The sequence below is a fragment of the Excalfactoria chinensis genome, chromosome 2 (assembly GCF_039878825.1).
Source record: "Excalfactoria chinensis isolate bCotChi1 chromosome 2, bCotChi1.hap2, whole genome shotgun sequence".
Classification (NCBI taxonomy): Eukaryota; Metazoa; Chordata; class Aves; order Galliformes; family Phasianidae; genus Excalfactoria; species Excalfactoria chinensis.
The window spans coordinates 59,338,381-59,366,192 of NC_092826.1; the positions used below are offsets into that span (position 1 = coordinate 59,338,381).

The 27,812-nt window shown below is 43.1% G+C and overlaps 1 protein-coding gene and 1 long non-coding RNA gene across 2 annotated transcripts; one reads left to right on the forward strand and one right to left on the reverse strand.

The window, feature by feature from the left end:
• Window positions 1-2,257: 2,257 nt before the first annotated feature.
• On the reverse strand, window positions 2,258-7,533 carry IRX1 (iroquois homeobox 1). Its single transcript, XM_072329226.1, has 4 exons — window positions 7,267-7,533; window positions 3,876-4,890; window positions 3,126-3,192; window positions 2,258-2,708 (listed from the first exon to the last, which is right to left on the reverse strand). The coding sequence occupies exons 1-4, from the start codon at window positions 7,528-7,530 to the stop codon at window positions 2,651-2,653; spliced, it is 1,404 nt and encodes a 467-aa protein (XP_072185327.1). The 5' UTR covers window positions 7,531-7,533; the 3' UTR covers window positions 2,258-2,650.
• Window positions 7,534-10,904: 3,371 nt separating this feature from the next.
• Window positions 10,905-26,261, forward strand: LOC140248465 (uncharacterized). Its single transcript, XR_011902842.1, has 6 exons — window positions 10,905-11,075; window positions 18,681-18,730; window positions 21,288-21,332; window positions 21,706-21,971; window positions 23,495-23,555; window positions 26,171-26,261. It is a non-coding gene; the product is annotated as an uncharacterized lncRNA (long non-coding RNA).
• The last annotated feature ends 1,551 nt before the right edge of the window (window positions 26,262-27,812 follow it).

Here is a 27,812-nt window from a genome sequence, read left to right on the forward strand (position 1 = left end):
GAAGTATTACCCATCCAATTCCTATTGACTTTGTGATCAGATTCGGTCCCGTCATGGCGGGGAAAGGGAAAAAAAAAGAAAAAAAGAAAAAGAAAAAGAAAAAAGAAAAAAAGGAAGTAGAACCGAGGACCAATTTACTCTTATCAGCTCGACGCATTCCCAATTAAGGCAATTCGTTTAGCTTAAGCTCTCCCTTTATTATTCTCCCAACCCCGTGGTATTCGCTGGTGTGCGGCTGCCAGGGCGGATCTCGATGAAAGTGGAAAATATGACCGAAAAACTACAAATTATTTTCCTGCCAAGGTGACGTCAACGATCATTCCTCGAGTCGCTCACATGACGCGAGAAAGCCGAAAAACGCGGATCTCCCCCCAACCCCCCGGATCCCCCTCTCGTTTCCAACCGGGCCACAGGGCCGCCCGGGCGCACACCTGCGGAGTGGCAGAGCCGGGGGCTGCGCTGGACCGGGGGCACCGCGGCCGCCCCGCACCGGGCGAGAGGACACCTCCGCCCGCAGCCCACAGAGGGCGCTGCGAACCCGCCCAAAATCGGGAGCCCGGAGCTCGGCCCCGCGCGGTAACACCCGGCGTGCACCCACCAAGTCCTTTCTTACGTTAATGTGCCGCGAAGGAATCGCTTCTCTTCTCCCCTCAAGCCAATTTGGCACCTCCGTGTTTGCTCGGCCTCACAGAGAGCCACGGTGTGCTCTTTCGTTTCGCCCTCCGGACGGAAGGTGCCCGTCGAGGGCTCTAGAGGGGCCCGATCCCATCCGCGGCTCTGGGCCGGGGTTGGGGAAGGGCTCCAGGGAGGCGCGGGAGCTGCTCTGCAAATAATAGGAAAGAGAGAGCGCTTCGGTCACGTTCACACCAGTACCGATCCGACGCGTGTTTCAGAGTTACGGACGTAAAATCTGTTTTTCTTTTCTTATTATTTATTTATTTATTTAAGATATCTTCTCTCTTCCTTTTCCCACTGTAAGCCTCGCTATTGCTGTTTGCTTAAAGCTGCACTCTGTTCTTTCGTTGGCACCGTTACCACCTTAAAAGCTACCTGTGATTTAGGGAAAACAGGTCTCGTACAGAAAGCGAAGCGGCTGATGCTGTGCTGTCAAACGGGACCTCCGCAGAACGACAGCGCTGAGCATCTCAGCCCTCTCCGTTCAAATCCCCCTGCTCTATGTCCCTATCTGTGTGGAAAACGCGATAGCAGAAGTATACCGCTTCGCCGACAGATCCCGCAGTGATAGCTCACCAACACCCGTCCATACTTGCGAGGGCTGGGAAGCAAAATCGAGATCGATATTCAGATCTCCGAGACGAATTTTATTAATGCTTTATTCGACAATCTCATCCTGTTTCCGACAAGCCCTGGTTTGAGGTTGGTTCGGTTTGGTTAGGGCGTCACCACATTATTTCTTAATGACTTTCCCAGCTGCTTCTTTCCATTTTCCACCATCAACAACCATCTGGTATCTTATTAGCACCTCAATGCTCATTTAGTGTTCTCATTTAGGAGGGAAAAGAAAGAAGGAAACACTCAAAATATTACACATTTTAACGGACCGGCCTTGGAAGATTAATGCCTTTATAAACCGATAGATTGTCTCAGCCTCTTTTTAACCGACAGATCGGAATCCGAGAACTTTCTTCTAGGAAGTGCCAGAGCTGCCACTTCTCTGTGCTACGACTGTGCACAGATCTTTCACCGTCACATTTCCTCTGTATTTATGTAATGAGTAAATCGTTACAAATTATGTCCTAATCTGTTATTTTACGGCTTCGGTCAGAATGTGTGCTGCAGCACTAAGGCTCTTCATCCAGTACAGAAAAGGATCTGGACAGCAAAGTTTTGTATGTAGGGATCTGTGAGAAGCCTTCTCCCTTTCGTTTTCAAGAATGTGTTTTACACTATAAGTGTAAGTAGGGTCCATTTATATACGAAAAAAAACAACAAACAAACAAAAAATGGATAGTGTGAAACACGCCTGATTCGTCATAATGGACAAAACAACTAAACTGACTACTCAGGGGTCAGATTCTCTCTGCTTAGATTTACGTGGGTGTAAAGGGAACTCGCAGTTTGCTGTGTATAGGATAGCTGGGGGGGGGGGGGGGGGGGGTGCTACCAACAGATGGGACTTGGCATACTGAGTTTCAGCTACCCGAAGGCAAAATGTCACGAGTTTTAAGAAAGCAAGTTATAAATGTTTGACTAGATTTGTTATATATTTTCAAGAATACATACCTGAAAGAGCTCATAATTTCATTTAGTTTATTAGACAAAAATATATGATTTAGACAAGTTTTGCTGACGCGCTATTTACAATCTGAAATCACTCTATATACAGAAAAAACACAAACACGTGGGAAACATTTACCAAACAAATAATCCAAGAATGGTTAGAGTAACACGATCTGAAATGGTACAATGAAGGAGGGGGATCCATCTACAGAATTGTTTAATCTCCTTTATGGATTTGCACCACCTTATTGCAAAAAAGAGATGGATGAGGGTCGTTTATATTGTTTCCTTTTTTTTTTCTTTTTCCTTTTTTTTTTCTTTTTTTTTTTTCCCCTTTTTCTTTTGTTTTTCTGTCCTTAAGACCAGTCTCTGCTATATTTTGTTTTTTTTTTTTCAGCAAACCATTTAATCAAGCGGAAGGGAGAGCTGTTAAAATTCTCGGTGTTCCCTCTTGCTGAGGCAAAGAGCTGCGGGAAGGGTGGGGGGGTGGAAGGAGGGAGGGAGGAAAGAAAAGAAAAAAGACGTAATAATCTTTCAGTAAAAAATAATTAAATAAAAATAATAATAAAAAATCCTTTCCTATAACCACCTGTCTCTTCACTATAGCATCCTTCTGTTAGTTAACTGCACGGAAATCTTTCTCATTAGTGTCATTAACATGAGCTCTTTTGAGGTCTGTTAAGTTCCAGAAAAGTTACAGGCTGACTAATGTACAATTGTAATTTAGCCTAACTTTGAAAAGATTACAGCAACTTCTCTGCTGCTCTTGTTCTCTGTATGTATTATTCTGGCGCTGATTAGGTGCTATAATTAGTCTTTATTATTCAAACGCTCTGTTTCGCATAAGTAACATTCCTGCAGTGAAAACAAACAAACAAACTCACTTGTCACGGACAGGCTGGAAGGGTGATTTGAGTGGCTGAGGTGGGGAATCGGTTCTTGGGACATTTTCTGGAAGGAGAAAGAAAACAAAACAAACACACACACAAAATAAAAATAGGAGAACCAGTTGAGCATCAAACTAATAAACATCAGCATAGCGTGCAGAAAATCAGTACAGTGTGCAGAGTGCACCTCCCTCTGCTCCCCTTGTTCAGGCACGTGTAGGTGTGTGCATGCAACGCAGGTACACAGGTGTGCACAGTTAATTTCAATATTTAAGGAGCATGCAAGCTTTTTTTTTTTTGCTTTTTTTTTTTTTTTTTTTTTTCTTTTGCCCCATTTTGGACTATCATGGATAAGTCATTGGAGTGACTTGGAGATGAGGGTCAGGAAGGACCCTCATCATGTGCACTGATGATCTGTAGTGTCCCTTTCAACAGACGCCTATCTGTGATTCTAAGATTCTGTGAGGGAGGGACGGAAAGCAAAGCTTAAAGAATATGTTTGGCAGCACTGTTCTGGCATTCTTAAGTTGTCTGATGGGCATGCAGGGTGAGAATGTAATAGCCCACATGAAATGGGCTTAATGCATACCATCTATGTGCTGCAGGAAAAACTGAATGCTAGGCTAAACCCTCTGCAAGGTTGTTAAAGCAATCAGTTGCACCAGGGCTGCCTCTGACTCTGTCCCTCAAGGAGAAGTTTGTGTGCGTGTGGTGGGGAAGAGGGGAGTTGGCTGCCAGGGGCATTACCTATGTGTTTGGGACTGGTCCTCTCTGAAGGCTTTTCACTGCTTAGGGCTCCCAGGGTGGCTGTTAAAACAGAAGGCTGCTGCTGGGCCTGGAGGTGGTGGTTGTGGTGAGTGGCATGGTGGTGATTTACTCCCAAAAACGACCTCACGTTTAGCAGGGAACTCTGTGTGAGGAAAGCTCCATTTGTCCAGTTGTGGAACTTGCCAATCTGGCATGTGTAGAGTCCATGGCTGGGGAGAAAGGCGGGATGCTGGATCTGTGGTGAAGTATGGGTGACCTGGGCTGGGGGAGGTGGTGGGGGGGAGGATTTTAGGGCACCATCAGGGCTGGTCGCTGTCTCTGCCAAAGACCAGATCTTGGGTTTGCTGTGAGATGGCATCTGTAAATTGCTCTGTCCCCCAGGGCTGATAATTCTCGTGCTGTTGTCAGAGGCCTCCTTCACCATGGCCAGAGCATCTTTGGGTTTCAGCCCTTCAGATCCTGACAGTGCCAAATCCTTGTCTTTTTCCAAGCGCTCCTCTTCACTGCTTTGTCTCAGGAGCTCGGGCTTCTCCTCCTCTTCCTCATTGCTCTGTTCCCCATCGTTTTCATCAATTTTATCTATGTCTATGCTCTCCAGGTCTATCTCCTCATCATCTTCGGTCTTCTCAGGGTCCCCCTCATTATCACTGCCAAAAAGGTTGGCATCTTCTTGATCTTTACTCCTAGAGCCCCAGGTCACCTTATTCTCCTTCTTGAGGCGGCGGCGGGCGTTGGCGAACCAGGTGGAGACCTGGGTAAGGGTCATCTTGGTGATGATGGCCAGCATGATCTTTTCACCCTTGGTGGGGTAGGGGTTCTTGCGGTGTTCATTGAGCCAGGCCTTGAGGGTGCTGGTGCTCTCCCGGGTGGCATTTTTTGGTCTCCCCGGGTCCCCGTACTGGAACTGTCCGTAGGGATAATAGCCAGGGGCGGTGTGGGCTGCGAAGGTAGCAGGGTGGACGCCCGGATTATCTTTCAGCTCGTACTGGGAGCCCTGCAACACATTCAGGCAAGCGGAGAGGAAAAAGCACATCAATTATCTCGTTAGCGTCTCTCCCAGACCTGAATAGGCTGCTCCGGGAGCCGGAACGCGCTTTGGAGCGGGGCACGGGGGCTTCACGCTCCAAAACGGCCCTCCCCGCTCCGGGCTCCCCACGTTTGGAGCAGGCAGAAGGGTTCTCGAGTGACCCCTGCCTCTTGCAGAGAAAGAGGGACCGAGCTGGGCTCTGTCAGACAGAAAGCGTATTTCCTCCGCAAGCCAAAGCGAACCGAATGATGGGAAGGCACTAAGTTCACATTCCACCACGACAATTTGCTGTGCTCTCCGAACGACCTTAGGAAGGGAAAGCAGGTAGCTCAGCATAGCTAACAGCTGATGCCCGCTCTCAGCTTTGGGTTTATACGCCAAATATCCGGGGGAATAACACGCACGAAGAGCATTCTCCTCTGGTCCCGGCTCTGCCTTTAAAAGGAGTTGGCGTGAGAGGCGGCCGGCGTGGCAATGCGCAACTTCAGCGCGGAGCCACTTCGGTGCGAGGGCTTTGCACACACAAACCTTCCCCCAACACATCCCAATGGTGTCCCGAGAATCTGGGGTGAAATATTAACTCCCAAGTGTTGGGAGAGCCCTACCTCCTCAATGAAAGGCGATCTTTGCAGTGAAGGAGAATGCATATGCAAAGACTTTATCTCATAAGTTTTACTTTGATGTGAGCAGAGCAAACACCAACTGTTTACAAGCGTTTAGAGACGGTGATTTATTTGCAATCAATATTCTTTTTATCATCGGTAGTAAAACACAGCAAGTCACATTATCCCATCAGGTGTTTTGGTAAATAACATTTTATCTTTCTAGCGAGCTCATTAGGCCTCATTATGACCGCAAATTGCCCAGATATTAACTTCATATTTTAGCTCCGGATTTCCTAACTCTCGGTATTTTAGAATCGATTTCCAAATATCGCCACCACGGTGAATTACTGCAGTAAAACATCGGGATGCCTTTGCAAGTAGGAAAGGAAACTGTTGCTGAATATCTGACACTTACAGCCGTTTTCTTTCTCCCTCTCTCTCTCTCTCTCTCTTTTTGTTTTTGTTTTTGTTTCCACCACAATGTCGCTTTCTTCTGGTCCAGAACTACACTCGCAGGATGAATCTTACGAAATGGTGTCAGCCTTAAAAATGACCCCTTCAACAATGGCCGCAGAGAAACTGAGCTAACTTTGTCAAACATTTATAAATGAACTTGCATTTCAATTTCAGAGGCAAAGTGTTCGCACGAAGCAAAGCCCGATGTAATTTTTACAATGTGTTACAGAGAGGGCTTTCTGCACTCCCTTTATCCCGTTGTCTTTTGTTATTGTTGCTGAAATGATATTTTTTTCCCCCGCAATCTCTGCTGGGAATTCTTTTGAAGGAGCCACTTGTAAATCACTCTCTGCCTCTGTGTCAACTTTTCGTGCATCTCCAAAATCAAGGTTAAAAATAAAAGAGGGGGACGCGTGCTGCTAACGCTGCCCTCGTAGGAAGTGTTTGCAGCACAAACTGATCTGCGTTCCGCCGCTGACCTCGTTCAACAGCGCATCCGACTGCCGACCTATACACGTATATGCACACACGTACTGAAGCCCCTCACCAGCCGTGCCTTGCATGTACCTCCACTCTTTCCCTTTTCGGAAGAGATCATAGAGGGGCACTGAGAGACAAAGTGCAGCCACTGTGCACTGCCGTTGAGCAATCCGCAGACACGGAGCAACGAAAACGCTTCAACGACGCCGGAGAGGAATGGCTGTGAGTACAAAACGTTTCACTTTTTTTTTTTTTTTTTTTTTTTTTTTTTTTTTTTCCCCTCCTATCATATCCTAAAAGAGAGGGGGAAAAAAGAAAAAAAAAATAAAAAATCCGAGGGCGATCGGGGGGTCATTTACTTTAGGGTTAATGCCAATACGCCTTTCTGCACCGAGGCGGATAATGGGATATGGATGCCCTCCTTCGCCGGATGCAAATTCGCCGTTATCGGCGGATGAAAAGTTGAAGGAACTGAGAGGACCGGGTCTGAGGCTTCGAAAAAACGCTTAAAAATAAACGGGCACCGCGGCTCCCTATTGCGGCTTCCTAACGCACTTTGGCCTTTCGGGCGGAACCTGTTCACGGATCCGCGGGCAGAGAAAGAGCAGTGAGGAAGCGGAGCGAGCCGAGTAGCCAGCCCCAGCGCTATCCACTCCCTGCCCGCAGCCGAGAAGCCGAGTCGCTGGGCCGATCGCACGGGCGCTGCACGGGCAAACTCGGTGGAGTTCCGCTTCCCCGTACCCCGCACGCACCCTTCCCTCCCAGCCCGCTCCCAGCCCGGGGCCCGGCGGAGCGCACTCACCATCTGCGAGAAGAGGCCGAGGTCGGCGGTGTAGGGCAGGAAGGCGCTGTAGTTGGGGGCGCTGTAGGGCCCCGCGTACATGCCCAGCACCGAGGTGACAGCGGCCGAACCGCTGCCCAGTTCGGCGCCCGCGGGCCGGCCCGAGGCGGCTGCTGCGGCGGCGGCGGCTGCGGCGGCGGCGGCCAGCACCCCGGGCCGCTCGCTGCCGTACACCGCCTGGCTGGCGCTGAGGTACTGCGGATAGCCCAGCTGGGGGAAGGACATCTCCGGCGCGGCAGCACTGGCGGCACTGGCGTCGGCGGCAGGAACGGCAGAAATATAGAAAAAAAAAAAAAAAAAAAAAAAAAAGGGGGGGGGGGGGAGGGGGGAAGGGAAAGGAGGGGGGAGGAATTATACCAAAAAAAAAAAAAAAAAAAAAAAAAAAAGGCAAGAGAGAGAGAGAAGAAGGGGGAGGAGGGAGCCTGGTACAGCCGGGGAGGGGAGAGGAACAAACCCGGGCTCCTTTGGATCTCTTTCTTTCTCTCTCTGTCTCTCTCTCCTTTTTTTTTTTTCTTTCCTCTACCCCCCCCCCCCCCCCCCCCCCTCCTCTCTTTAGTGGAGTCGAGAGGACAGGAATCGAGCCGGTTATTTTCTTTTTTCGTTCTGATTTCTTTCTGTCAGAGAGATACTGCGCCCTAGGTGTGGAGGAGTGTAGCGGGATGCAGTGGGGTGTCTGTCCTCAAATCTCGGCTCTTCTGTGCTCCTAAATCCCTTAGATGTGATCTGATCAACAATTGAGCTCCAACTGATGTGTCTGCCCTTAGGTCCTAGGCTGATCTTTCAGATACAATTTGAAGTTGATGTTTTGATTGGCATCCACTTGAGCCGCAAGCGCCGCCCCGCGCCCCCCCCGCGCCCCCCTCGGCGCAGCACGTGGTGCGCAGCTCAGCCCGGGCCACTTTCCTCCGTGTGTGAGTGCGTGTGTGTGTGCGTGTGTGCGTGTGTGTGTGTGTGTCCGCGCAGCTGCCGTGCCGTGTGTGTATTTAATGTTTAGCAATGGGCTCCTTTCAGAAAAGCCCCCACTGCTGTATGACAACCTGTCTACACGATTTTACAGCTGTCCAACATTGGGGTTTTGCTGTTTCGCAGCCTCAGTGTGTCCCCTTTTAACAAAAACAACTGTGTTTCTGTTTTCTTTCATTCTTTCTTTCTTTTTTCTTTTTTTTTTTTCTTTTCTTTTTTTTTTTTCTTTTTTTCTTTTCCACCACCTTTAACACTGAGTCCCCCCTTGTCGTCGTCGTTGGACTCGGGAATAAATGAGAGCGACCATGAGAGGAAAAGGGGCTTTGCAGACGAGAGGATTGTAACAATTTACCGCCAGAAAAGAAATTACATATATATATATATATATATATATAAAAGCAACAAAGCAGATAAATAAATAGATAAAGGGTGGCTGCCTCTAGCAACCCACCAACGCCACGCACACCCCATAACTTTGCTGAAAGTCCAAAGGCTTCGAGCTGTACTTCACAGAAATCTTTAGTTATAAAGAAAAAAAAGGACGCTCAGCGATGCCCCTCTAATCCTAACCCCACCTCCCCCCCGCCGCTCCTCTCATGTTCCGCCGACCGACCCACACTCGGGGACAACTATCAGTGGCATTACGACAGTCCCCACTGTCTCGCTGAAAAATAAACCCGCAAACCAACGGCGGCGACGTGGGCGCTGAAGGCTCAGAGCACCCCCAGCCCTCAGCTCCGGGCGGGGGGGGATCTGGAGGGCTCGGGGCTGTCCGAACTTCCAGAGCAAAGGAAGTGTTGGGCCGCGGGGGGAGGACCCAGCGGGCTGCTGCCTCCGTCGTCATTAGCGGCAACGATCAGCAGCGGGGATGTGTTTTCCTTCTCTTCCCCCTATCCCCGCAGAGCCGGGTGGAAGGTGCAGCGGCAAACAAAGAACCCCTCGAGGAGGGACCGAGGGGCTCGGCCGCCCTGAAGGAAACGAGTTGTCATTGTGACTTGCCACGTTGTTACGCCGGCTTCCTCGACGTGGCCGAGCTCTTCCCCACCGCCGCCAATTTTTCAACCCTGGATGGGGAGAGCGGTCGCCCCGACCCTTTAGCCCCAGAGGCGCTGCCCGGGGGAAGCCCGGCGGAACAGAACGGAGGGACGAGGGGCGGTTGTCCCCAGCCCGGGGGCTTTGCGCCTAGGGGGCCACACATCTCTTCCTCGAAGCACGGGGGAGTAGGGGGGGCGGGAGGGGGGGGGGGGGGGGGGGGGGGGGGTTGAGGTAGCTGTAACACTGCCTGCAGGAATCCTTTCCGTCTCTGAGAGTTAGTTCAACTTCTTTTCCCCCGTCAGTTGGACGCAGCGAGCTTTCACCTCCGTATGCCCAAGAGGGAGGGGGAACTCCCTCACACTGCAATCCCCTGGCTCCAAAATCTCACCCTCAGAGCAGGAGAGCGACCCTCAGACAAAGCTGAATGGGGCTTGGGAACTGCAGCGAGGTTTGGCGGCTGGCAGAGTCGCGTTACAAGGACTGCAGGTAAAGGAAGGTGGGAGAATGCTCTGCCGCTGCCGAAATCTTCTTAGCGCTTTAGATCTGGGTGGAATCCAGAAAAGGTTTCCACTCAGAGGCTTAGGAAATGTGAGTCATCCCCTCCCCCATCCGCCCCCATCCCTCTCAAAAGAAAAGAAGGGGAAAAAAAAAAAAAAAAAAAAAAAAAGAAAGTATCGCTTGCTTTTCTATCAGCCCAGAATCTTTTGGGGAGAACTCTCCTATTCTTCACCTGGAAACAGAGCAAGTGAAGCAAGGGGATACAGCAGGAATACCTGGAGCTGTGGTTTGGGAAAGATGGAAATAATAATAATAATAATAATAATAATAATAATAATAATAATAATAATAACAATAAAAGGAAGACAAAATAGGAAGGATGAAATAAAGAAAGAAAAAGAAAGAGAACCCGCCGAGGAAGGGAAAAGTTGCAGGGCTGGGAGGAGACCTTTGTTTCTCATTTGCAAAGTTCCCGGCGCGCGGTAACGAGCGGTGTCCTGCGAGCACCATTCATTACGCTGTGCTCAGCAAAGGCGAATTCCTCAGAGCGCAGCTCCCGCTCCTGTATTGGACAGTGCCCGTTTTTCTGACGGGTTATTGAGTCACTTTATCAGAAAACCTTTTTATATATTTATTTATATTTTCCCTTGTGCAAGTAAGCAGGGACTAGAGCATCTACACTAAGCTACTTAGGTTGAAAATCAGTTTAGCAAAGGTCTGTAGATCCTGGGTTTATCCCCCTCCTTCCCCTTCCCCCTCCCAGTACAGTACCAATAGCTGGAGCTTAATCAGAAAAGTGCGCAAAGAACTAAACTGTACGGAAAACTGAAAACAACATCAGCTGCTGCCGGAAGCATGGGGAAAACCTTTCCCTAAAGCTAAACAGTCCAAAAGGTTGGTGTGATCAGTTCTCTCCCCATAAATTCGCTTGAAATTTTCAGGAGATGGAATACTGGTTTCGAAATGGTGATTTTAAACATAATTCGGGTTATAAATACATATACAGTTTCTTCCTTCTAATTATTATTATACATATATATATTTTTTTCCTGAGACCCGTGCTTTAGTTGCTCCGATGTGTCCTTAACTTTCGACAGATCCTAAGGAAAAGGAGAGCGGTGCGAACTCATTAGCGCCGAGGAGTCCCGTGGCGAAGGAGGAACTGGGATCAGAGTGGGACACTGTCACCTTTCCGCTGGGGAGCGGGCGTCCGTCTGGAAACAAGCGGGAGAGAAATAGATAGCGGCGCTGGCTGTAATGTGATTACACCTAAGGTAATCGCTTAAAATAAATTGTATACTGTTTAAAGTAAATCGACCTAAATGGCCACGCTCGTATAATTCAGAGATCATTTGGGTAGATAAAGTTCTCTTTAAAGAGTCTTTCTCGAGAAATGGTTTGCTAAGACAGTGGGCTCCTTCCAGTTTCTTAAGGCGATGCATCTGCTGCCAAGAGATTTTCTTTTTATTATGAACAAATCAGTTGAGATAGGGGTCCGATAAGAAATGCAAATCCAGACATAGGGGTCGCTGCTTGGCCGAATTTTAACCAAAGGCTGGTTCTGCAGGAACTGACTGAAGGCGATGTTTGCAAAGGGGCTGCGGAGCTCGAACACTGACTCTACTAAAAAAATGAAGTCAGTGATTTTGATCTGCTCCAGATGTCCTAAGAGTGGATATTGCAGTGCTGGGAATCCGCACCAAATATCTCAGGGCACTGATGGTAATCAGCACAACACATCAGCCAGAGGGGACTGGCAATTGTGATAACCTGCTGCAAATGTGCAGGGCTGGAGATGGCAGTGATAAACCGCTGAAAATATCTTCAAATGGAGATGACAGAGACGTTGAAAGGAGACACCTAACTACGGGGAGGATAAGATACTGAGCAGAGCACAGTTTGAAAATGGAGCTCAGATATTTATTAGGCTACGCTTCAGCCGGGTAATTTCCACGCATTTTGCTCTGTATCTGCATAAGGATACACGTGCGCTCGGAGCTGCGAGCAAAACGCGGCGCTCTTAATTAAGAATCGACCCAAAAGAAAGAGACGCTTAAGTACTACAGCGCCTGGTTTAGGGCTGGAGAAGAAAAGTTTTCCTTTAATTCTTCTTTGAAACGTCCTGGCAATGAGTTCTCCTTCAAATCCTCTCTTGATTTTGAGCTCGCACCGGTAGCAGACGAAGAGATTTCAGATGATGACTTCAGTTATTGGACAGTTTCAATTTTCTTTCCCATGGAAAGAACGCGCAGGAGGGAATCTGCCAAAAAAATAGATTATCCGTGAGATGCTCGTTTTCTCACTGTTCTTACCACGGAGTTTCTCTGCCCTTTTCCTTGCTCTCTTTTTAATGTGTAAGTTTAAAGTACCATGTTAAGTATCAATCCTATTCATTTTAATGATACGCCTGTGCAGGAGTGAATCCATTAATTTAATATATCTCGCCTAGATTGTAATTACGCCCCGACTGTCGACTATTTGGATCACTTGACTGAATTTTCATTAAGAAGAGAGCTCTATCTGATCCAGCTCGGGGCCCGGCCGCATTTGTCGGCTTTTGGGGTGCGGGCAGAGCCGCTCCCCCCGCACCGCCCTCCGGGGCCGCCCGCAGCCAGGCCCCGCTCCTCCGAACGCCCGTCCCGAGCGCGGCTCATCAGCGCTGATTTATGAGCCTTGTTAAACACTCATTATGACTTTGCACCTTTTTCCAGCAGGGTCTGGGAAACAACCCCACTTTGTGACAACAGGGCATGTGTCAAACAATTATAGGCGGAGAGGCGATGTGTCTCCGGAGCGCAGCGTTCCCCCTCCCTCCCCTTCACGCCCAATCCGAGGGACATTTCAGTGAAAAGAAGGGGAAAAAAAAAAAAAAAATCTCGCTCTCTTTTGGTACATTTAACTCACAGCAAGAGCAGCCTCCAGCCCTCTGACCGTGCAAATGAATGGTTTGGTTTGTCCAGACAAGCACAAAGTTGCATACCTGGCGGATTCCCTAAAAGCGAGCACTTAGGTATGGATAGTGCAGGGAGGGATCGAAGTCCGAAATGTTTGACTGCAGTCGGGGTAACAGCTGACAAAGCGTTTACAAAGACGGTGTTATTCAGACAAAGGGAGCATTACAAATTTTACGGTCATTTCTCTATCTATATATTTTAGCAAACTAAGAAAAACTGTTTGCTTGTCTGTTTGTTTTCCTATTCTTTTTTCTTTTTCTTTTTTTCCCCAGTATCCCGGCTCTGTGTTCTGATTAATCCTTTATCAGTTACAACTCGTATTTATTTCTGATAGCAAAGAGAACGCGGAGCTCTTCCTTAGCGCTTTAGCATATGAATTGTTTGAGCTCTGCACACGGGCCTGTATAAACAAGCCGACAAACCTATAGGATGAATCATCCACCTCTCAGTATCTGTCTGTCCGTCCGTCTGCCCACCTATCTATGAATATTTTAAGGATCCGAACTTAATTAACAACACCATTTCCATTTTGTCTCCGAAATGATCAACTGCAATTACGGGAGATTTTTAAGGTTTGTAATTTGATGTCACCAGACTGTTGCTCGGGGGCAGAGGCACAATTGCCGTGCCAGCTGCAGTTGTATTTATTTGTTTTTCTGTCTTGTTCCTGTAGGGCCGCATTATGCAGGTTTTAATTAGTTTGTGTTTGTATTTCGCCCGTCCCAAATCAATGCCATCCTGGAGCAATGCGATGTAAATTCCTGCGGTACAGGTGTAGCTGCTAGCTCTGGAACACTAGGAAACTCGTGTCTTACAAATGAAAGCGGTGAATGCCATTCAGCCAAACTGTCAGCTTTAAACAGCCAAGAGGAAGGAGATCAAAGCAGAGAGCAGGAACTTCTACTCTCCAGATTAGTCTTTATGGTCTGAACGCCTAATGCTATTAAAGGGAACCAGGACATACAGCACATCGTTGGCTACAAAGTTACTTCTAATTTCTCTAAAGTCCTGCCTTCTTTTGGCCAGTGTAAGCCTTCAGAGCATTTCAAGATGCACTGTTTCCTTTGAGGCCTAGTAGCTACTCATCTGAAATTATGCAGAACTAATACCTTCAGAGACGCATTTCTGTTTGTGCACATATTTATATAACTTATCGCCTTTTGAAAGATAATTTTGATTTCCTCCTAGGTTCCACAAAGTCTTTTAATAGAACTCGCAGCAATAAAACCTGAAATCTGAAATTCTAGTATCTCCAGACATGAAAAGTCCCTTTATGTTGTGTTTGGTGTCTCTTCTTTCTTGAAATGACCTCTGTATGGTGGTGTATAAATCTATTATTCCAGTCACTGGGGAATTCTTTTAAAGCTTTTTTTTTTTTTTTTTTTTTTTTTTTCCTCAGGAATAAGAGATCGTTCATCTTTAACTAGGCCACATAGAAATTATGATTCAACAGCAGTGTATATTTAATTAGAGTAATCTCACTTGAATTTAATTACCTAATGAATTATTTGTTTAAAAGGTAAAAAGCCTTGTTTGCCAAGTACAGTGCAACCCACTGATAAGAACTTCCGTTATAAGAACATTAATATTTAAAAAAAACATTTTGCTCTTTTATATTTTAACTCTTTGGTTCAGCCAGCCGACGGTGAGCTGCAGCGGGCAGGGCTCCCAGCCTCTCCCCTCGGCTCCCTGCAGTTGGCCCCGCGCAACCAACGCGCACAGCCGCAAAGCGGCGAGAGGGGCCGGGCAGGGGAGCGACGGTACGAGGAGGGTTGCGCCGGGTAAGGTTCGGGGCGAAATGCCAGCGCGGCTCGGAAAGTGGATCCGAGGGTGCAGGAGGCTGCGGGAAGATGCCAGAGAGCACCAGGGTGCGTACCAGCCACCCTTTAGCTTGTTATATTATCATTATTATTATTTTTCCTCTTTCTCGTGGACAGCTCAGCCAATGACAACCATCTGAATATTTATAATTCTTCAGCCAAGACAATAAAAAAATGATCAGCTTCTCTACCCCTTGACCTTTCCCTTTGGTTTTCAAGTTTTCCAGCCACCGCACTGTTTCTTTCTAAGACACAACACGAGCGAGGTGAACTGCAGCACTTGTCAGGGTTGTCTGAAAGCACCCTGCTGCACAGGGATTATAGTATCATAGAATCATTAAATCATTAAAGTTGGAAAAGACCACTAAGACCATCCAGTCCAACTTTTATCTGCCCCAGCAAATAAATAAATAGATAAATAGATATATAGATAGGCATTAGAATGCATGAGTAACTAAAGGAATAGAAAAATAAAAGTTTACTTATCTATTTATTTTTAATTCAAGACAGAGAATCTCTCCTCAATCCCTAAAAGTAGATATATGTAGATATATTTTTCTCTCTTCCTTTTTTTTCCCACCCTCTTTCTTTCTTCCTTTTTTTTTTTTTTTTTTTTTTTTTTTTTTTTTTTTTTTTTTTTTTTTTTTTTTTTTTTTTCCCCTCTCTTCTATAGAATTTGGCAGTGTATGGCCTATCAAAGAATGCTCTGTGAGGCTGGCTTCCTGTTGCTCAGAACAGGCACTTTTGGTCCCTCCTCCCCTCAGCACCATTTGGCCCACCCTGGAGGTCAGGAAGCTCAGACTCATCTCTCACCACACTGCAGTGATGCTCTGGCACCACATGTGATGCCTGATCACTTTCAGAATAGGGAACAGGCATTAAATGGTATCTCTGGAGGTAGCCAAGGGGGTATTTCTCCCTCTTAGCTACCAAGTGTTTCTGTTTAGGAAAAATCAGTAATAGAGAAAGCACAGTGTTGGTACTTTTAAGCCATAGGAAAAGAGAGTGGAAGAAGAAGCAAGCTTAAAACTAAGCTTCAGTAGTGTGGAGGCACTAGTTTGAACTAGGACACACACAGCGTTTTGAGGTCCCCTAGAGGTGTCACTGAAACTCTTCTCAGGCCCAAGGGTGCATGTACTGTCTGAGAAGAAGTGCACTCACAGGTGAGAGGCTGGGTATTCATCCACTGGAAACAGACCCACATGCTGGGCAGAACAGCCTCTTTCCCAAGAGCCAGGAAGTAGCCAGATGCCAGAACCCTGCTACCCTCAATGGATGATGCAGGTCACCATCATGCAATACCCTGGCCATGGTCTTCCACCAATTTCTACTCCACTGTGGAATGGAGTGAGCTCACTGCTTCACCCACATCAGTTGGCCAGCCTTCTGCAGACATGTCTGCTTAAGTCCTCTGTCCACTGCAGAGCCACTTGTGCAGTGCTGAATTACAGCACTGTGCAGCTATGCTCAATCTCAGCCAGGGCAGCAATGGGGCAGCCCCAAGAGGTACAGTTACAGATTGTGTTTGGTGATTTGGGAGTTCAGGCAAGAGCAGAGGGCAACTCCTGGCCTTCTCTATTCTCTCTCTATCTTCTCCACTTCCAAGGGTGTCCTGGTTTTTGAAGATCTATTGAAAATAATAGGATAACACAAACCAACAGCATCATGGCAGCAGTGAGCTTACCTGCTTACCAGCATCTCAAATCAGATTTATTGGTACCAGAAGTACTTGGGTCTAACATTTATTTCATATTTTTAAGTAGCTATGCCATGTCCTGAGCCCAAGAGTCATCTCAGATCCATTGCATGTGGCACATAGACCTCAGAAAACACCAAATCTCACTATTATAATAAAAATGTGTAGGGCATTCAAAGCTGAGACTGCAGTCATTTCCAAGTCTTGCAGCAAAACTATTACCATTTCTCACAGCCAAAATGCATGTGAACACATTGTTCTTCTCTGCTGTGTGCTCTTTCCACACAGTGTTGTTTGAATCAACTGGCAATTCCACCTGAAGTTTTGTAATGACTCAAAGATGTTATGGGCATTATAGATCTGAGGGCCTGGCATTTTAATTCTTGAAGGCCCATGCTTTCCTTAAAGTTATGAGTGCAGTAGTCACAGCACATCCACACAATATTGCTTACTCCATTTATTTTGATAATCAAACACATATATTAACAGATCATATTTGGCTGTGTGTATTTATTCTTGCCCACTTTGGAAGGTGTGTGCATTTCCACTGTATTACTACTGATAAAATACAGAGCTACCATTTAAATCATGCAGTTACTGCAGGACAAACTATTAAATAAACCTTAAACTGGAATTTGTTGAATTAAAATTCTTCACACAAGCTCATTGGATTCTTTTTAATATTCTATAAACAACATAATTTACAATGTCGCTCCACTTCTTCTATAGCTTTCTTCTTTCATTTCAGCATTAGTAGCAGTTGGTGTATTTTCTTTCTTTGCTTTGCTTTCCTTTTCCTTAGATGTATAGTCAGTCTTTTGACTAATATAATTGACTTATGCATCCATTGATGTATGCTGCATTTTAATGATGACTTTTTGTTTTATCCAATAATATTTTTTTAATAAGATTGCTTGGATTGTATTCTAAGTGCAGGTGTGAGCTGTTGCTTTGTTTTTTAATGATCACTGTAGACCTGGGCAAGATTTTTTTCCTCTGAAAGATCTACGCTCAGATCAGACTATGCATTTTTAGGTTTAATACACTTGCATGCATTTCTTTGTATGGGCTTGCTGAACTCTAATTAGCTTTCCTATTCTGTTTCTCTCCTCTACATTAAATTGTTGAAGTCCATGAAACCCATACCTTTTGGATTTGTTTTTTCTAATAACACAAAAATATATTTGAATTCCAACAGTTTAAGCCTGGCCTGTATGAAACGACACTAGTCCATTAAAATCATTGCATCAGGATAACAGTGAGATCAGAAATAAAGGAGTTTAAAATACCAGTAATTTAGTGAAAATGCTTATACTGAAATATAGCATTGTGAGAAAATTCTGACATATTTGGTGCTTAGAACAAATATTGACTATTGGATTAAGAATACAGTTTTTCTTATCAAGGAAGTCCTTTGCTGAATGATTGGTTTAGCTGCTCCGAGAAACAAAAAAAACAAACAGTTCAATTTTTTATTTATTTATTTTATTTTTTTTTCCTATTTAGAACAGGTTTTCCATGATAGTGAAATCACTGTGGCAATGATTAGAACTTAATGTTCAGCCACAGTCTGCAGCATTGTACTCTACAAAGTAGCACTGAGTTTATTTTATTGATTCATTGCATTTTTTTCTTTCCTGAAACTGCTGTTCTCCATCTCATATGTTACACTTTATTTAAGCATGGTACTACTCTACCAGAGATGGTATTTTTTTGTTTCTTTAATTTTGCCTGGGGTTGAGAACACTCGAATAATAATAAGAGCATCACATCTCGTGTTAATTTTTCATGCATAACTAGGCTGCTTCAATTTTCAAGACAGTATGGATAGATATATAGTAGTTGTTATGATTTTTTTTTTTCCACATGCATTCTACTGTTTCCTCATATGTTTTGCATTGCTTCCAGACAAGATAAATTTTAGAAGTCTAAGTCATGATGTTCAGAGACTTACAGACATTATTAAGAACAGTCAGAAATTATGAACGTTTATAAACACAACATGCCCAAATTAAGACCCTAAGTTTAGCAGCTGGAAGCTTTCTGAGGTTAATTACTACATGAAAAGAGAAAATATGTAAGGAACTGTGTACTCAGTGTATGCTGAACCCTCCAGCAAAAGAGGCTACCAATGGAATAAAATATTGGTCAGTGTGAGTATAGATAGTAGCATCTGGACTGAAGTTTTTACTGTGTTCATCTCTATCCATAAGTTCAAACAATTAACACCTGGACTTTTTCAGAAGATCCTGAGATACTTGAATAAAGTCAGGTAATAAAAAAACCAGAACACTAAACACAGCAAATGTTTTGAAGGTAAGGAAAGTAAAAGATCGTATCTTGTAGAACTGGGCTGATAACAGGTAGGAAAATATTTACTTTTGTTTCTCCTCTTATTTATTTCCTCAGCTTTTCCATGGGTATCACAGACAGCAACATGATCATTCAATTTTTCACAGGTGTGTTTTCTTTTCTCTCTCTCTCCTTGTCTAGATCAACAAGTGCAAGCATTTACAGTAGTTCATACTGCGCTGGCATCATTGCTGCAACTGCACTAACCTGGAACACTGTTACCATAAATATTTCTACAGTAACATTAATAATTCCAGTACTTCATGGAAGCAGTTGCATTGATGTAGTAGATACTGCCAGCATAATTCACAATAATCTCACAATCCTTACAAAGCCTGCTCTGTGTAATTTCCTTCTTCTTCACATTATTTACTTGTTCTGAACCACTTGTTTTATATAGTGATGAATACCAGCTCATTTAGTTCAAATAAAATAATCTTTCCAGATATTGATTGGAGCTCTGACAAATCCCCTCTGTATGAATCTGTCTTAGACCTGTTGGGAAGCTTCCTCATAATGCAGTGCCACTGAGTTTTGATGAACAAACTTCTGTGCTAATACAACAAATAATTTCCAAGTGCACAGAGGCTTGCTGAGACTTTCTTGCACTGTTAAAAGTTTATTCACTCTTTTAAACAATGATAAGCTCTGTGGATGTGAAAAAAGACTCTTCTAGCAGAAACTGAACTATTCACTGGAAGACTGTGGTTCAAAATTCCTTGCCACCTCAATTTCACTCCTGTTTTTTTTTTTGTTGTTGTTGTTGTTGTTGTTGTTGTTGTTGTTGTTGTTTCCTTTAGTAGTGAACTGTTATGAGTGAAGCCTTGAAGTTCTGGAAGCAGAACACACAGATTATATTCTTTTAATACGGCACAGAAGCAGAAGAATAGCCCTTTCTTCGGGAAAGGAACAGCACAGTGTTGATGACAATGTTGGGCTCCTTGTTTCTACTGACCAGTAGAGCTGCTAATAACGTCACTTTCAGTCACAGCTAAACCTTGAACATTACTAGTTAGTTTCTTCTGGAATACAGCATTTTTTTCCTAATTGTACTTTATTTTTCATCATTCTATGCCTTCTCCTTTCCTAATCCTTTTCCCACATATTGCCATTTTTTTTCTTCTTTCTTTCCGTCTTCTGTGTTTCCATTTATCCACCTCCTCCAGCTCATTTTTCTCAATTCTGTATTTGACTCTACATTAAGATCTCTCATGATCTTTTGGTTGCTTTTATTGAAAGCATCATCCCTATATCCTTCATGCTTATATGTGGATAGAGAGCAGGAGGCACTGCAAAGACCACTCTCCAGTTCAGATCCTAAACCTGCTCAAGGTGAGCAGACCACTGTCTGGCATACGAAGCTCCAAGGGTTGTGATTGTGAAAGAAATTTCTTAAGGGGAAAGTTACTAGTGGAGACCCCAGAAGTTCATGTGAGGACCCATATGGTTTCTTGTCAATCCTGGATTTCAGGAAAAGTGCACCTCTAGCAATTTTTGCACACCACACCAACTTATACAGGAGTGGCTCTTTCACCAGAGGACAGGTTGTTATTCAGGAGGACATCAGTAGGCTGCAGAAAGATACCAGCAGCTATATCAGGAGATTCAGTACAGGTGAATGCGAAGTCCTAGCCCTGGTCTAGCAAGATCAAGGGTTGGCATCAACTGGCTGAAAAGCAGACCTGCGGACCCAAGTGGACAGCAGGAGGAACAGAGACAGCAGTAAGCAACAGCTTATAGGCTTTCTGTCATAGGTATACAGCAGAACTAAGAAAAGAGCTAAGAAAAAAAAAATCAGATACAGTGAGATCTGTAGCAAGCTAGTGAGATCTGGCAAGCACTGTGCCGTCTTTATCAGAAATCCATTTCTATGTTCAAGAAAGAATGAAGAGAAGGGAGGAAAGAAGTGCCTAAGACCAGAGACACTGTTATCATCCAGTTGGTTAACTGGATTTCCTACACAGCTGATGCTGTAATGGCTTACTTCAGGAGATATGCAACAAGCAAACTTGCTTGTAGATGTGCAGGAGAGCACTGAGAAAGTGAACCAGTTATTATCATATACTTCTTAGTATATGTTTGTTGTTGTTGTTTCTTTGCTTGTTTGCTTTTGTTTTTCCTGAGCACGTAAGTAAGAGCAGGATATAAGAAAATAACTCTTTCTAGAAGAAGAAATTTCTTCTATGGTAAGGCTAATACAATTTATCTCTCTTGGCTTTCAGTGTCCCAGGAGAGCCTTATGGCCCATTCCAAGATTAAGATCCTTTGTCATATGCTACAAAAAAACAAAGAGCAAAGTCAATGAATATCAAATGCATGAAGGGGCAGTGGAAGCAAGAATGGCTTTAAAGGTTTTTGTAGTGTTGAAATGGGAGTGTTCTTTGACCTTTCTTAATCCTAATTATTGTTTATGAAAGAACAAATGCCGCTAAAAAAATATACACTTACTTGTGGAATTAACCATAATTACATGGCATTCTGAAATATTTCATAATTTTGTAATTGTTTAAAGTAATGGTGTTTAATGAACATAATTCACAGTAATTCCCTTATTCTCTTTGTCTAACCAATAATCATCTTTGTAATATGTAATAGAATCATGAACTAAACAGAACTGTACACGTAAGTGTTCAAAACATTTCCATTTGTCTTTTGTTTCAGTAGGAATCCAAAACAAAGTTAATCTGATCAACGGGGATCAATAGAAAAGTGAGTGAAGATTCTTATTTCTTTGAAGCCAGTGAAGGCAATGAAATAATCCTCCTAAACAATGAAAGCCTTTAATTCAGAGTCTTGAACACTGAAAGGCATTGTGAAGTGGGATTTGCAGTGTTTCTGGTTTTAATTTAAACTGTACAAGCAGGTGCAGTAATGGCAGGTGAACTGCTCTTATTACATTGTTGCAAAACTATAAGGCAAAAAAACACAGAAATGTCCCAGACCTGATTTAGTAAGGACTGGAATAATAAAAACTGTCTGAAAAGAGCTTCTGAAAATACTTTTTTTTCTGTCCTCTCTTCTCTGTCCACTTCTTTCCAATTTCAATGTATCTGAGTCCTTCCTTTCTTTGTGATTTCCTCAGATTTACAAGCTGAGTGACAACTGCATTTTTGGGAGTACTCATCTGTGTGCACTGGCTGCCTGTGGGAACCAAGCCAGACAGTCCTTCAGCGTTCTATAACAGGATGCCTTAATCTGAAACACTGATAGCAGACCAGACTGCTGAGGGTGGTTCTATGAATTTTCCAGTCTGAAGAGTGCACAAGGCACTATGAGAAATGTACCACCACCATGAGCCACAAGTGCATCAGGTGAAGAATGGCTAAACATGGGTGCAGAGCCAATGGGGTGAGTATATGTTTTCCAAGCAAAGAAAACTAGGAAGGCTGGACATGACAATGAGGGTCAAAGGAGAGTTCAGATCATCATTCAAGACTTAGGTGGGTCTCAAGTTGAGACAGGAATGTAAGTTAGCAAAGTAGGATAAGGTCTGGCAACAGTAACCAGGGCTGCAGTCAGCCTAGTGACTACTGGACAGGTCCAAAGCAATAAGACAACTCTGAAATCAAGCTGTAAAGTCAGTGCATTAGTCAGGGTCCATGTTAGCAGAGTGCATGGCCAGGCGTGACTGACAGAGCTGGAGATAGGCATTCTACAGCAGAGCTCAGACAGGGTCTGATGGCCCCATGCTGATCCTCTGGGGCAGGGGTGTGAAAGAGACCTACTTGAGAACCAGGGTATCAGTGCCCTCGGGGCCTTGATAAGCATATGGGATAGTGGCTGATCAGTAATCTGAGAATAAGCATAACTGGTGGATATTTTGCCAGAAGGTGCAGCACTTGACAGGTGACAAGACACAAATTGGGCCTTCAGGCTCCTGATAAGGTAGCAGATCAAGCTGGGCAAAGGAAAGCACAAAGCACCATTACAGGCTGGGGGATGATGTGTGGGAGAGGAGCTCTGCAGAGAGGGACCTGGGTGTCCTGGTATCATCATCATAGTATCATAGTATTGTGCGAGTTGGAAGGGACCTTAGAGATCATCGAGTCCAACTCCCGGGATTCGAGCCCTCTGTGTAGCAGAGCGGCACTTCTACCCCCTGCTCCACAGGGGGGGATTCGAACCCGGGCCCCCTGGTGTTGCAAACGGGAATTCTACCGCTGCGCCACCGGAGGCATCTGTGGTGGATGACACATTGGCCATGAGTCAGCAGTGTGCCCTTGTGGCCAAAAAACCAATGGCATTCTGTAGTGCATTAAAAAGAGCGTGGCCAGCAGGTCGAGGGAGGTGATCCTCCCCCTCTATTCTGCCCTGGTGAGGCCTCATCTGGAGTACTGTGTCCAGTTCTGGGCTCCTCAGTACAAAAAAGACAGGGATCTCTTGAAAAGAGTCCAGTGAGGGCCACAAAGATGATGAAAGGCCTGGAACATCTCCCCTATGAAGAAAGGCTACATGAACTTGATCTGTTTAGCCTTGAGAAAAGAAGACTAAGAGGGGGACCTGAACCAAGTCTATAAATATCTGAGGTGCAGGCAGCAAAGTGGCGGGGCTAGATTCTTTTCAGCAGTGTGTATAGACAGGACAAGGGGAAACAGCCAGAAATAACAGCTTAGGAAGTCCTGCATGAATGTGCGTGAGAACTTCTTTATGGTGAGGGTGTACGCAGTCACTGAGTCTAGTTAGTAAAGAAAATATTTATACTAAATATATTCAATATTATGGTTTCTGTATCTCTTGAAGAAGGAACTGAAGGTTGAATGACTGCTCTCTGTGTCTTGGCCTTTTGCTTTTTTTGTCTCTTTCCTTTTCTTGTAATGTGAGCTGAAATTCAATTTTTGAACCTTGGGGTAAAATGTTTTTCTTTGCCCTAGGTGAATTTGCCAGTCTTGACACTTTATGCATTTGTTTGAAGATTCTAGAAGATATAGACAGGTAAAATATGTCTAACCATGGACTTACAACTTTAATTATGATGGCTGCCATCATTGTGAATGTAATTTCGAATATATTTAGTTCATATGTTTTCTCCTGCAGAAAAATGCAGTGTTTTCCAACCTAACTACCTCCAGCAACTTAGGGTTCCACAACCATCAGAACTGCCACAGAAGATTGTTTTCATGGCTTCAGAGGAGAGGCATGATGCTATAGTCCTGTACATATCTTCAAATAGCATCTCCCCAGATAAGATAGTCTTTGTTTCAGGAAACATGGGTGCATTTGATATGTACTATTCATTTACTTCTTCAGTTGCACATTCAGAGATAAAATGGGTTACACTAATTGGCTAAACAAGATTTGAAATTTAACAAATCCTAATGTTCAGAAACATCTTTTACTTTAACAAAAACAACACAGGTAGAGCTTGCCTAGTCTGACAACACTGTGAACTGGAGTCAATTCAGAAGTGTAAGAATGAGATTCTAACAACGTAAGAAAATAAAACATGCTATTTATCATTGTTGTAGTGTCACCAACTTGTGATTTCTATTGTTCTTCAGAATAATGGGATTTATTGAAGCAGTTTATCCTCAAGTCACATGATAGATAATATGTGTGAAGAATGAAGAGGATTCTAAATAGCAAAATGGGAAAAAAAAAAAAAAAAAAAAAAGGAAAAGAGAAAAGATACCATACATTTAGTAGGAAAATACAGCAAAGAGATCTATACTTTAAAAACTTATTTCTTATTTCTGGAACAAACAGAAATCAAGTACACATAGAGAAGAAAAAGTTAAGTTATAAAACTCATGCAAATCTAGCTATTTACATATTTATTGACATGGTCAAAAGGAAATAAATATAATTGTGTATGTGAAATATTTTCAAAAGCTGCCCTTGGAATCAAAGGATTAGGTAAATGTGCTGGCCACTATGTATCTGGTATATACACCAACACTCAATATTCACAAATCGTTAAATGGCTGTTGGACACCTGAAATTCTATTGATTTCTAAAGCTCAATAATGTATGAAAGACAGATTCAAAAGAGCAGGCAAGCAAACAAGCAATTACATAGTACTAAGTCTCTTAACATGCACAAAAATCACTACAATAGGAACAAACACTCTGAGCAGATAAAGAATCTCAGTTCATTGTGGCAGAAGCCATAACAGGAAGTCTTTCCAATGATGACTGTATAAAATCAAGGATGATATAATGAAAAGAAGCATTGTAAATCAGGCAGTAAGGAATTTCAAGGATCACAAATTCTTCTCTGATATAAATTACAACAATAAATTCTAAAATATATCATTTCTTTTATAATGATTGTTATCAAGAAAATATGGATTATAAGGTAAAATTTCAAAAAGTTTAAATCATGATAATGACTAGAAGTTTAATTCTTTCCAACTTATTGGAAAGTGAACTTAAGCCATCAAGTAAAGCTATATGATTGCCTCAATAAATGTCTGTTTGCTTAGATTCTATGTTAAGTCAGCCAACAACACTCTTAAAGTAATTATCATGGTAATTGGACATAAGGAATTTACCTTATTATTTTCTCACAGATTTTTAGGATAACTTGAATGACATACATCCAATTCAACTGAAAACTGGAAAGATACTAGTAAAAAACTGATGTATGAATCTCAGCACTTGGCAGAGCTTATTGTTCTCTTGATCTTTTCATGATTATCAAATGCTCCAAAAACAACTGCCTCAAATATGAAAATGTAATTTTTAAAGTGTATCTTCAGATTAACTCCAGGAATGCTGTGCCTTCTTTTTCATCTCACTCAAGTTATTGGTTATCCCTTTGTTGGCTTAACAGGGATGGCCATTGTACTGTAATGCTGTGATCCATTTGTGGCATTATCCATATGTCCTAATTAGAGAAAAGATATATTGGATAAAACTGTAATATAAATATGAACTGCTCTGCCTAGCATTAACCTATTTTGATACAAAGTGATCTGGCATCATGGGAAGTCAATGAAGATTTTCTTCTTGTTATTTACAAACAAAAGATGAGCACTGCAAGACAGGAAAACACAAAATTAAACAATGCTTATTATTTGGTCTAGGGTTGACTCTAAAGTACCTGCAGGCAATCTCATGCAATGCAAAGTACCACTAGTGCATTCCAGTTCCCTCTAGGAGGGAACTTATAATGGATGTTGGCTAATAACTTTGTCTTATGACTTAGTCAGATGACAAAGCAATGTTTTGCATAAATAAATGTAGGTTGCCATACATTTCTGCTTCCTAAAGAAAAATTCCCATGTTGCACACAGCTTGTTCCCCTCATTTGAGAAAAGTCAGAAAACTGCTAGGTGAAAAGTACAAAAATTTTTATCTCTGTTTCTGGGCTTAAAATTTTGTTGCCCTTAATATTTTCAGTGGGTTCCATTCAAAATCAGACAGTTTTGGCAGTTGCTCCACAGAATGGTATTGTTGTGGGAACAGTCTAACTACCCAGTTCAAAGAGGAACTGGAATGTTGGTTATGTAATTGGCAGTACTATCCAATGCCACTGACTGTGTGATAGTAGCGATCACACATGAAGAGAGTTTATATTTAAATGATGATCTTAAATTGTTTTGCAGTTCTTCAAGAGACTGTAAGTGAAGTTGTGCCCATTCCTTATTAAGTCTTGAATACTTCCACGGAATATTCTAATTTATATCCTATTCAGCATACTTTGAGGTTTCAGCTAAAGCAAAGCCATTCTTGGAAAAAGCATTAATAGAAGCTCTGATGCCTTTACAGTAAGGTAAGAAGGAAGAACAATTTCTATGAATTGAGCGATTGCTTGGTACAGTACTGGTTGTCTTCTGTGTGACAGATATGGCTTGCAATATGTCTTCTGTTTAGATGACAGCAACATTGTCTGATATTAAGAGCACATAAAAATCTAATCTCTCTTATCTTCCTTTTATATGATTGGAGTGTTTAGAGGGGAGCAATTTTTTTTTTTTTTTTTTTCAGTTTGTTGGTTATTTCCATTATAACAATAAAAAAATAGTTATTAAAACATATTAATATATAAGTTACTTTTTCCCTCTGCTTTTCCAGTGGGCCACATATTCACAGTGTGTGCTATTCAGGCAGCAAAGACTTCATCCATTATATTGAAAGTGTTCTTTTTAGTTGTCACTGTTTAAGAAATAGTAAAGTTTGAGCATAGAGATTAAATAAGTATGAAAGTTTAAATATTGCATTTAGGATGGTAAAAATGTACTGCATGTTTTACAGTGAATCAGTTATTAATATTCCTTTAACCTATTATGATTCCATGAATACACTTTCACCAATTCTTGTATTTTTTTCTAACACATACCTTCAGGTGAGGGCCTTGACAGAAGAGAATTAAGGACTGCATTACTGGCTAGATTCTTCTTTTTAAAAATCAAGAGACTGTATTTTTAGATGGTCCTCAAGTGAACTTGTGATGCTAGATTCTGCTGGTTATCCTTAATGCCTGTGTTTTTACCTGGGATCAGGGGTGAAACATGGAAGATTGTCCTCCTGAAATCCAGTCTCCATGACTGAGCTGACTGCCTAAAAACTAGCTATTTTTTCCCAGTTCTTACTTGCAGAACCTGACAAAATTCATTCTTTTTCCTGTGATATATATATATATATATATATATATATATATATATATATTTATGTAGTTGTTTATTTTTTTGGTGTGGGGAACAAAGTCAATCTGCTCTCTACTATAGATAGCTGCATATGGTAATAATAGCACTGGTAAGCAGCCAGGTGTATACCAAACCTTCCTTCAAATGTCCCAGCCTTTACAGATGTGAAGGTTTGCATGCAGCACCATCTGTCAGGGGTGTTCATTTAACATTAACCGACTGGGGAGACAACATGAGCTCAAATGCCACCAGGAGAGAGACAATATTTCTGATTTAAATGCTATACATTTGTTTCAAAGAAACTTTGTAAGCAGAATGTAGGGCTAAATATATTAAATAAGTAATTTGCTCTGAGTCAGATTCTGCTATGTTTACTTGCAAGGAGAAGTATTTAGCAACTGACTAAGCATTTGAAGTGGAGTGAAATATTACCTGAACCAAATTTAAGGATCAGAAATTTGTGTAATTTTGTTGTAAATACTTGAAACTGTTTAAACATGGGAGACAGTAGCTAAAAAGACTCCCAAAAATAGTGGAGAGGTCATTTCATTCCAGTGCAGTCCAGGTAGAAGGACTATCTGGAGAGCTTATCATTCCATTT